We start from the raw sequence: 12,027 nt of genomic DNA on the forward strand, positions 1-12,027 counted from the left end.
GGTTGTGAAGTTCTTCTTGACGAGGAGAACTCAAGGGAGAGTCTTGTCGTTTGATCAAAATTTTATATTATTCCCACAGAAAGGACATGTGCAGATCATTGATTACGAGAAATATTATGCATGCATGTATTGAATGAGATTTTTCTTTAACCTTTATACTCAAGATTACCTTCTATGGTGCTCTAATTTTATTTCAAAGTTAATAACTCTACTTTATAATCCTCTATACTACTAAAACTTCGCGAATCTGGCTTGCAAACTCTCCGCAACTTTATAGTAGAGCAAAATCATATGAACCGTAAAAAATATATAACTACGCTATTAAGTTGGAAAAGCTTTAAAGTTGGAAATTTGCATCAACTTCAGAAATGGCCACATAAAAAAATCTAATCGACCAACACCTAACAATCACCCCACTTTACCTTAACTTGCAACGAAATTTAAATTGAATACACTTCCATTTTTTTTTATTATTCCACCCCTCACTCCATCACAATACCGTCAATAGAGAATTTTTCAGTTTACAAAGCTCTGTTAATCCAAACTTTTCTCTTTTTCTCTGTTTGAATGCCCACATTTTGGTTAAATCCCTTTGGCTTTTCTCTTTGATATATTTGGTGTGAATGGAAAGTTTTATATTTATTTTGCATTTAGAGCTAAATTGAAGGTTCTTCGTATTTTTTTTCTTCTGTATTTTATGTTATTTATTGCATTTCCCTCCGCATAAATTGATTGGTGTACTCAGTGCAAGCAAAAAAAAACAATTGATGAGATTTATTGGAAAATTCATACATTTGGGAATTGGGCCATTGTTATTCCCCTCCAACAAATAAATAGACATCATGAATATTTTGGATTGGGAAACAACAAAAAAAGAAAATAAAATCTGAGCCATTGTGTGTGTGTCCTTCCGAAAAATCACCCTCATCAAGGAGAAATAAAACTCCCCCGTGGCACGGGGAGAAAGTGAGGGGATAAATAGAAGTTATAGAATTGTGTGTTGCTCATGTGTATGAAAAACAATGGTTGAGCACAAGAATTGTGGGGAATAAACATTAAATTTGCTCACAGAGCGGCGCAATGGTGTGCAGAGAAAATGGAAATCCCCATAAATAAGATGAAGATGAGATTGGCAAAATAGGTAGTCACGAGACGGCGATTTTGGTTAAAAGGAAAAAATCACCTAATAATGAGAAGGAGCCAGTTATAATTTACTACCACCTCCCCAGGCTTTTCCTTCTTCTTTTTCTTTTTCTTCCTTATGAAAAATCATCCAACATTTTCTTCGAGTTTTCTCACCACCACCCACCCACCCGCAACAATATTCTGTGAAGAGGTAATTTTTACATTTTGCGGTTCCTCCTGTCTGTGTTTGGTGAAAGAGTAATTTCACGAGGGGGGTGTGTTCTTATACAAAAAGCCTCATCTCATTTGTTTTACCTGAACAATTTTCGTCATTTCCTGAATGTCTATGACGCCATTCCCGTCCACATCGTACATCCTAAATGCCCATTTTAACTTCTCTTCTGGTGTACCACTCGATGTAACGTCTATTGCCAGTAGAAATTCCTGCAATAAGAATACAATTTACGTGTCAAAATAGCAAATGAAATTTACGACCATGATAAAATAAAGCTTCCCTCCCGCAGAACTCTTCCGAAAAAAAACCTTCATCACAATATTCGTTTTCATACAATGTTCTGGGTACTATAGAATTTTAGGGGATGTTTGAGCTCAATTTTTGCACACAAAAAGTCTCCCAAAAGAAGCGAAATTATATTTCAAGAGAGAAAGAGTACACAAAAGCACCTTTTTGCTTATAATTCTTCCATGGTAATTCCTTTCCATATCATACACAACATGTTAGATAAAATTCCTTCCATATCTTTCTTCATTCACGCATCCCTCTCATTGCGAAATTCCTGAAAGCTCTTTAATTTTTCACTCTATCTATTGCTTTATTTTATATGTATCTCTTCATGTATTCTTCAACAATTTTATTTCTTATATCAATTGTTGAGTTAATTACAGATTTATGAGAATTGAATTCACAAAAAGTTTACTTAAAAACATTTAAACTTTGAGCTTTCAACCCTTTTTGGACGAAATTTTCCACCCCTGGCGACGATCGGAAATGCAGGGAAAATATCAGAATAAATAAATTTATGCAATTTAAATCATATTTATGCAATGAAATTAATCTGTTTGACAGAAAGAAACCACAAAAACATATTTAAAAATTCACTTTGAGAGGACGATAAACTTTTGGCTGATATACATATATCAACTTCCTGTGTAACCCGCTATGGGCAAGATTGACTGTTTTTCCATATATATAGTTGGTGGATGGTTAAACATGAGGGGGTAGCAAAATGCGGTGTTTGTGCATGAAATGCAAAATAATCCTTGTCTTTGACTTGGTGTTTGACAGCTTTCCCTGAAATGTTATTCCAATTAGAATGGCCTGGTGAACATTCTATTTTATACCACAGTCCACTGCACAGTATACCCAGCATCAGGACACCATTCTCTCTGTGATGATCTTGTTGGAGAGGTAAAATGAGTGACATAGAGACGGTGGAAACATGGAAAATTTTAATGAATTAACATTGTTAGCACCCTTCCTCATTTTCATTTTGCATTTCCTCTCAACCCATGAATGGCTTTGCGATAATTTTCCAAACCGTGTAAACTTTTATATACATAGGTATCCTACACCTACATTATATCAAAGAGAATATATATTCAAATTCGAAATAATACATTTCCAGATACAGTACTTTCTGTCATCCTTTTTACTGCATCCCTGTGTTCCACCCTGTGCTCCTTGGTGGTGGTGTCACTTGTGTTATATATAAAATATTTACAGAGAAAAGGAAATAAATAATGATATAACATTTTCCAGATAAAGATGGTTGGTGGAAATATTCCACAAGCTTCTATTGTCTCTGCGGTATAGTGAGCTGTTGTAAAATGAAAATCTCAAGACTGCACTGGCATAGCGCATTTGTATGTAAGTAAACCTACATAATATATGGTGAGATTGCGGAGGAAAATGCCATGTACAACGAAACAACACCCTGTTGAAGATTTTCCGCAATTTCTCCATTCAGTCCCCAACGACAAAGTGCTCACACAGGAGAAGAAAAAAATGTAGTACTTGAGTTAAAGGTGAATTATCAGGAAATCCCTTTTTCCATACCTCAATTCACTTCTTAGAGCTCTAAAGCTCTAACATAGAAAATCCTTTTTATATATAGACAATAGGGAAAATGGGGGTAAAAGAAATTTCTTCTTTCCACGTTTATCTAAGCAATTGTATGTAATAACATCTTCTTTTGCACACACACTTCATTTTTTTTTTGTATTCCTTCTGCACAATTACGAGAGACACATCCTTTCCAATTCTACCCACCTTCCCAACCCCACTACACAATATGTTTTGGTATACAGGGTGAGTAAAATGATAGTGGAAATCATTTAACTTGTACACACATGTGTGATAAATTTTCACCAAAGGTGTTTGTGCAAGAAACACGAGAGAACTTTCTCATCAAACACTATAAGATCATTTCTCATAAGAAGAGAAATTTCCTTTACAAGACTGCAGGCAAAGTTTGTTTTGTATGAAATGTTAACTCACGAGTAAATTGAATTTAAGAAAAGAAAAAAACAGATAATAGAGGAAAAAGTTTTAACAAGTTGAAAATTCTCAAGCTCACGGTGGAAGCTTTTAAGCTCCAATTATTTGTACATTTTAATGTTAAAATATTTTAAAAATGATAAGATTATTATGCTCAGAATTCCTTTCATTAAAGCTTCGAAGAGAGCAAAAAAAATACGAGAAAAGTCAGACATTTGAGAAAGAGGAAATAGGATTAGTTTATATGGTGTCATCGATCCAAATTAGCCTAATTAAATAGCATATGGTATATATATACCCTTTCCGGTGTTGATGTAAAAAAAAACACGAGCAAAAGCCACAAAAGCCCAATGAAGAGAGGAAAAAGTTGCCTTTTGGGATATTTTATGAGATTACATAGTGTCACATTTTTATCATCTTAATCATATAAAGGAGACTTTATCACGAAATTGTCCCTGACTTTTATCTCCTGCTGTGTCGCGTTTTCTCTGTCTTTTATTTTGTATGTGTGGCCTCTCATTTTGGATTAACAACCCTCCCAAAATGATAAACTAAATGAATTAGCAATACCACATATATATTGAATAGAATGAAGAAAAACTCATTGATTTGCCAAATGAATTTCCATCGAAATCTTTCAGTCTAAATCAACGTGGAAAATTAATGATAAAATTGGATTCTGTCCAAAATTGTTTATCAGAATTGCCGCACATGGTTGAGGTATACGTTGATGGTGATTAAGGTAAAATTTTCCACAATGGAAATTTAAATTGAATTTCCTCCCCAAAACTAAAGACAATTACCAGAGCGATTTTATGGTAAAATTGAATTTATCAAGCAAGATTGGCATACACGTGGCTTTTCATGCCCCCCATTCACACACCCATTAGTTTGGCATTGGAGTCTTAAAACTTTCATTAGGAGCTTTTCCCACACCACCACCTGTATATACTCTTGAAAACTAAAAGGATACATCACTAATTTTCCGAAGAATTTATCCCCTATTAATTCCACATGGGATAAGTTTACTAAGCTTCGACAATTCAAATGGATTTAGGGATTGTACGTACACACAGAGGGAGATTTGTAGTGCACAGAAGAGCATAAAATGTTTCATGAAAATCCTCAACCTGTTATCATACAACGCAACATAAAAGCTCAAGAGGAAGGAAAGCCCTCAACAATTGGAAATAAAACTTAAAAAAAAACCATGTCAATGCAAAGCTGCATCGCAATGCCCTCAAAAAAATTGAAGAAGTACCTCTCTATAATCGAAATAAACTGCCAATATATTTTTAAAAAAATAGAAAAAAAATCCTCTTCATGTTGACATGAAGTTGTTTTATTGATTGGGAAATATTTTTGCAAGATAGAAATAAAAAAAAAACTCTGTGAAAGGTGAGAGGTAAAGCAAAACGGAAGTATCTGGAAGTGATGCACTGTGTTATCAGTGAAATAACAAGAGTGGAAATATCCTCACAATTGGATTTCCCTCTGCAATGTGGATGGGGGTGAATGGAAAAGTTATATCGACGTATGGTGCTTTCGTGTTTGGCGAAATTAATTTGTGAGCTCCAAAAACGGATTTCTCAGCTCATCACGTACATAATCAACGTTTGGATCAATTAGTGTCTCGAGAAATTGCTTCTTCGTTTGATTGAATCATTTCATATTGCCAATCTCTGCTTTCTTCAAATCCCTATATATGTATGTAGCGGATGATGGCTCAGATTCGACCCCTATTTGGCTCTGAAAGCTTTATTACAATGAATAAATGAATGGTAAACTTCATTAAAATATTTTCCTTTTGTTTTCCTGAAATATTGGAAAAATTTCACTATTAATATAGCCTTTCATTTATAATTTATGAAAATTAATTAGCAATGAGTGCAATGGTGGACAGAATTGAACCATTCTCCCCTACTTATGAATATAATTTTGACATAATTTTGGTTTATCAGAAAATTGATCTTTTGATTGAGGAGAAAATTGAAATTAATTATAAAAAATGAAATATTTTCTTGACTTATAAAAGAAATATTTTTCAATCCATTTTGTTTTCTTTCTTTGCTTTCTTAATCGATCAAATAAAAGAATTAGTTTGCTGATTAATTAAAATTTTTCTCCCCCCGATTAAAAGACTAATTTTCTGATTAAAGCTTCATTAAGGAATCATTTGGAGAATTTTCTTCTCATTTTCTTTTCTTCGCATGAAGGAGGGTAAGCGCAACAACTTCGTTTGAAAGGAGAAAGGTGAGATTTATCGGAATCGGAATCTTCTTGGAAATAAATGATTTTCACGCTATTTTTCACACCAAACGATTTACCATTTTCCGGCTGAGATGAAAAATTATTATCGCAGCCGTGGGTGGGATTTAATGTGTTTTTATTCGCTTCCCAATTCACTTTATGCTACACTTCATACACTAACACAAAGCTAATCTAGCATTGCTGTGGGGCACATGTTCAAGTGCGGAATAAATTGATACAATTTCAAATGTCCACACATTGCGATAATTACGATAAAAAGTTAAAGTTAGGCACGATCGCACGCTCTTGCTCGGAGTAGTAGTGTGTGGAGTTAAAAATAAATTTTTGGTGTGACAACATTGTTAAGTATTCCTCATTTCATTTAATTATCTCACACAATCCTCATTACTCGCTCCCCCTTAAAACTCACAAGGGAGGACAACCCCACCACCCCCATAGGAGATTTTGGGGGTACATGTTTTATCCATTTGCGAGAGTTGGTTTTTTTTTCAACCCCTCTCAAACCGCAAAAGGATGAAAAACGTGGCATGGTTGTCGTGAGGAATGAAATTAATTCAACGTACAGGAATGGTGGAGGTGAAGGAAAAAAACGCCACCACCCTTTTTTTGATAAATGCCATATTGACAGGCAAAAGTTCACGTACTTTTTCACCCCCACCCACGCCGTCGTTTGGTTCGCACCACCTCAAGTAGCCACGGCATCCACTCTCAGAACTCACTACACTGCACGATATTGTTATCCATTTTAAGCGAAACACTCAAATTTTGCCTTCCTGCCTCTCATCATCATCACAACCCACCCCCACTGAGAACCGTCGTTGCCACACCCAGAATGTGCGTTTGTGGAGCTCCTTCTTGTTCTTCTGACAGCCTCTCCATCCACATTCGCCTTTTAGCATTTTGGTCTATCGCGCGCGGTTTTCCGGCACATCCCCCAAAACTCATAACACTTTGGCGGACCCACGTGTTTGTGTGGTGTGGTAGTAAAAGGGAAAATGTCAAAGTTATAATGCTAAATTGTTATCATCTAGGTGATTATAGTCTCTATTTCTTCCCTTTTTTTCCACCAAAAAAATAAATATACAGCAGAATAAAATAAACCAACAACCCTGAGGTAAAAATATTATGAGATTTTTTTTTCTTTCGGATTAAATGGAAAGAAAACTTGAGAAATTTATTGAAAAAAAAAATCTTCTTGACCTCTCTTGAGTTTTCTCAACTCGAAGCTATACAACAACTTATTCTATTATTCTTTTCATAAAATCTACCAGCTAATTTTAATGAAAAGGCAAAGAAATTTTGCACACAAAAACACACAAAATTACAAACCCCATGACCAAAAACCACCCACGCTAGTCCCAAATAACTAAAGCGAAAATTGAAAGTTATCCACTTCCGCGTCAACGAACCAACACACAAAGCATTTGCACGATTATGTATATTTTTATTCTTGACTAATGGGGGATGTGGGTGGGTGCCACAACCACCCACCACGCTGTGTGTGTGGTTTTCGTGCCTATTTATAAAAGGGAAAAATAAATACAATCTCTGTGTGTCAGATTCATTAAATGCCACAATATAATTCTAAATAAATATCTACACGGAAGCCCTTTTTTCCCGAATTTTCCGACTCCACCATGCTGCAATTCATATTGAATGAATTCCAACACGATTTTCCTTCTGCCTTTCTTTTCACATTGTCCTTTTAAGTAGGGTGGATTATGTGTGTTCTCCTTTTTTTCGTGGTGTTCTCAAGAGACGAATATTCGGGGTTAACGTGGATGAATGTTGTGGGGTGGAGGGGGTTGAATTTAAATTTAATGGTTGCAATAAAACTGACAATTTTGCATCGACCTTCTTTTTTTTTTCTTTTCTTCCCATACATTCTCCTTTAATGTTAAATGGAAAGATGGTAATGTCCAAAAAGTTCTTTAGTTTATTTTTGGCCTCAAATCATACAGCAAAACTTTTTCCAGCTACGATTTGTTTAACATAAAAACAATTTTATTTTGAGTAATAAAATATTGAAATAAAGCAAAATATCAAAGTTTTTGTGAATCCAAAAATATCGAAAGGCTTGAAATTTATTTCTTTTCAGAATAAAGAGAAAATTAAATGTAAATTCCGTCATCCTATTTACGGAAATGCCTGGAAACGGAAGTATGTGTACCATATAATTTAGGATCAAATAACTCTTGAAATGAACAATGAAAAAAAGAAACTTCTGATTGTGTCACTCAAAGAAAAGTTCCGAAACTTTAAGACCAAGCCACGTGTACGATGAACCCTTAACGGAGGGAGGAAAAAATTCACCTTATATGCTTGTCTATCTTGGAGAGTTTTTTTATAGCCTCTCACCACATAAGCACGTGAATTCACTTAAAAGGGTGGCAAGACAAAATTACCCCACTTGTAATGTGTGGGGGGTGGGGCAGCACCAAACAACAACAAAAAAAGAACTACAAGGGAGAAAAAATTCACGCAAGTTTGTTACAATATTGCGGAGCTTTTTTTCCTCTCTATATGATTGCACGTTTCCTCTGCGGTGTGGTGGCTGAAGAAGAAAATAACTTTAGTATGTAAATTGACTATTGATTAATATGAGTGAAAAGTTGTTTGTCGGAGGGTAAATTTTACCCTTCATCCCCTAGCACTTCTTACGTAAATGTTGTGAATGCATGATTTGGTTGATGACGGTGAACCTCAGGAAGGTGAGGAAAAGAGAACAAATAACATTTCGAAATGATCATTTGAAATTTGCACGATTCATTTCACATCCACTTCCATCGCGGTCGATAAATAACAAAATATATAAACACACAAATACAAAACTGATAAACTTTATGTTTTTTTTTTAGCTCTTCTTTTTAGGACTCTATGTGTCCTCAAAAAACCATTTAGATTTGTTGAGCGCACACGAAAAAAAACCCAAGAAGCTGTTACCCGAAAAGTACTTCCCCACCTCCCCACAGAGTGATGTCCTCAATTTCTTATCTCACCCCAAATGGCATATGTATGCTACCTGCACAGTGAGGGGTCGCAATGAGAGAATATAAAGATTTTTTGGCACACTGTCAAATGTCCATTTTCCCACTCTACTGCCCGTACGTACAGCGAGCTTTTAACAGAGAGCTTTTTTTTTCACAAAACCCTTTTTGTGAGTGAGAAAGAAAATTCATTTTCTGAATTAATTGCACTTTGCACAGAAGTTTTCTCCATAAGGAGGTACTTGTACATAATTGGGTCATTTCTCTCATAACCACAGAGTCAGGACCACGTGAAATATTTATGTATGCTGGGGTAGTACGCTCACAAACTACCAATTAAAGAAGGGTTGAGAAAATTCCCTCCTCTTTGCGTATAAAACATAAATTATTTCGGAAGAGGAAGGAAAAATGCTGACAGAGAGGGTCGAACAAAAAATTGCCAAAAGCTCTCTCGACGCCAAACAAACTCTTCAATGACTTTTTAACATTCACCAAAATCCATAGGAAATATCAATGTATTGTATAGTTATGCCAACAAATACATATGTACATAATCTTTAATCTATATAGTGTAAAAAAAAACTCACTGCAGTTTTTTGCTCACTCCAACAGAATAAAAAGCTCAACAAAGAGAGCTTTGAGCAACCAAAAATATCACGCAACGAGCAATTTTTAAACTTTTTTGCAAAAAGAGAAAATTTAATAGGGATACTTTTGGGGGTTTTGTGAGTTACCCACACTGAAATCAATCTTCTTTTAAATGTCTCATTTGACATACAGCAGCTTTGTGTGAAAATTTTCAATTTTGTTACGCGGTAAATGCATTGAAATGAAGGAGAAGAATGGAAGGAAATACTTTACATGCGGGTGGATTTGTGAGAGATCTCATTTCTCATTTCTATATGTAAATTGCATTCAAATGCAAATCCCAATTATAATCTACTTTATGTGCGCATTGGTGAATAAATTCACCACAAGTACCTTAAACCGACACAAATATTTCACTCTTGGGTATTTGAAGATGAATATTTTGTAAATTTGTTTTTCCTTTATCTTCCACAGAGGTATACATATTGTAACCACATGGTATCGATAAAGCTTTCTCAAAACTGCCATTGGCATTTGGAAACAAATTCGATTAAATCGAGAAGAAAAAAATAGAGCTTTTTGGGTTTTTTGTTGTATGAATAAATAACAAGATTAGGGAATTTCTTATTTGAAATTCAAAAAATATGTTTTAGAATTTATTCATGTTTTCTTCTTAACATTCAATAGAAAGAAAGCTCTTGAAGTTCTTTCAATATTCTTTGTAACGAGTTTTGTTTTGCTACTGTTGAGCTTACTTTACGGTAAAAATTTCTAGTAATGTTTTTTTTTTAGTATAAATAATATAGATAATTTGGAAAAAGAAAGTTCCACACTGGAAGAGTCTTGAAAAGTTTTCACGAAAAACTTTATTTCTCTACGAATGCAAACGTGGTTCAATGAATTTTCTTTTTGAAATAGAAAAATTCCACAGAAACTGTGTAACTTTTCATGGTGGATGAACTCTTCGTCATCATAGTGTAGAGAATTCATCTCAATTCAATATTAGGTATAGGAAGATACTATAAATTTAAATGTTATTTATATCATAAAATAAAATTACTAGGTATATCAGATTACGGAATCAAACTAAATTAACGATGACGATGGTCTTTTTGGTATCGTCATCGTACTATATGTATTCTACATACATATATTTCATATAATGTTATATATCAAACCCTATCTGCGCAACCCCTTCAGCACTGAGAAAATCCAATTTAATTTCCTTCGAACACCCTCGCAACACTTTCATTCTTTCCTCCTCATCCATCCCTTTGCATACACACGGGGGGAAATTGCCAAGAGACAACATACTGATTTAATAATATGTTTTACCTACATAATACATGTATTTAGTCAACATTCCACGTGAGAAGCTTTCACTTGGATTTTTCTTTCTTTTTAGCCTTTTTTTTGTACAAGGGTGTGTGCTGATAGAATTGAAAGTAAGTAGGTACTACCTATACATATTGTATAAATTCTCCCACGCTGAGAGGGAATTTTATTAGATTAAATTTCCCAAAAAAAGAAAACTTCGTGTGTGAAGAAGAAAATCCATTTGGTACTTAATCATTTTCCACCACTTGTATAAGATTTATGTCGATTTATGACAAAAGGGTGGAGGATAGAGTTGACTATAAAGCTCTTCCCCTTCATTCCCTTTATAGGTTTTTTCATCCCTCACATTTTTTCCTCCACTTCTTTCTCTGCAATGTGAAGAAAAATGAATTAAATTCCCGAGAATCTAGTACAGAGCTTATGGGGTCGCGGTGTGGGCTGTGTGTCGTCATAGAGCAATGAAAAGCTCACATTGAGTTGGTAAAAGGAATTCAATTGTACAATTGAAACGATGTGTGGAATATTGAATTAGTAGAGTGGATATTATGAATTGAGCACTTGTTGTACGTCCCCCCAACAAACAATGGCATAAGGGAAAAGTACTCAGCATCACCATCAACTGTACCATCACCGTCCCTCATTTCAAATCCACCCCATTTATGCACAACTTCATTTCATCCAATAAATGAATATTTCAATGAGTCGTTTGAAGTGTTTTCATATATACAAAATTATTTGTATGGTTGATTTGTGCGGCAATGAGAATTTAGAGCCAGCGGTAGATTGCATTTTAGGCAATTTTAAATGCAAATTAAATCATTTCACATGTCAATGAGGTAGTGCTACACACCCGTGTGATTCTATAATGAGATAGGATACATTATGAAATACTAAATATTGTGCAGAAATATTGGCAAAATACACACACCCTATTGGGACCAACTAAGCCCCCATGGTACACGCAATATTCATTGACATAATTCAATACGCATCAAAAGGTGATTTTATGAGATTTTCTGCGTTGCATTTTACACAGGGGGGCATTTTCCATTATTATTATGTTAAAAGTTAAATGTATATTTGAATTATTACATCGACAAGCACGTAATGCACGTAAGCTGATAAAGGGTGGTTGACTATAAAAAGGTAGATTTGAACCTGCAATTGTTGCTTCAATATTCACAAAGAGGAGGTTAAAGG

General features: G+C 34.7%; 2 protein-coding genes across 14 annotated transcripts in view; both read right to left on the reverse strand.

The window, feature by feature from the left end:
- Positions 1–12,027, reverse strand: part of LOC129791985 (neurocalcin homolog) — a 62,650-nt gene that overhangs the window by 13,531 nt on the left and 37,092 nt on the right. The gene's annotated exons all lie outside the window — the stretch shown is intronic.
- Positions 1–12,027, reverse strand: part of LOC129791987 (neuronal calcium sensor 2) — a 55,152-nt gene that overhangs the window by 6,028 nt on the left and 37,097 nt on the right. For all 13 annotated transcript variants that reach the window (XM_055830686.1, XM_055830696.1, XM_055830689.1 and 10 more), the window contains one exon: positions 1,441–1,569. In XM_055830686.1, coding sequence (XP_055686661.1) covers positions 1,441–1,569 — 129 coding nt within the window. The remainder of the gene's footprint in view (positions 1–1,440; positions 1,570–12,027) is intronic.

The sequence above is a fragment of the Lutzomyia longipalpis genome, chromosome 3 (genome assembly GCF_024334085.1).
Source record: "Lutzomyia longipalpis isolate SR_M1_2022 chromosome 3, ASM2433408v1".
Lineage (NCBI taxonomy): Eukaryota > Metazoa > Arthropoda > Insecta > Diptera > Psychodidae > Lutzomyia > Lutzomyia longipalpis.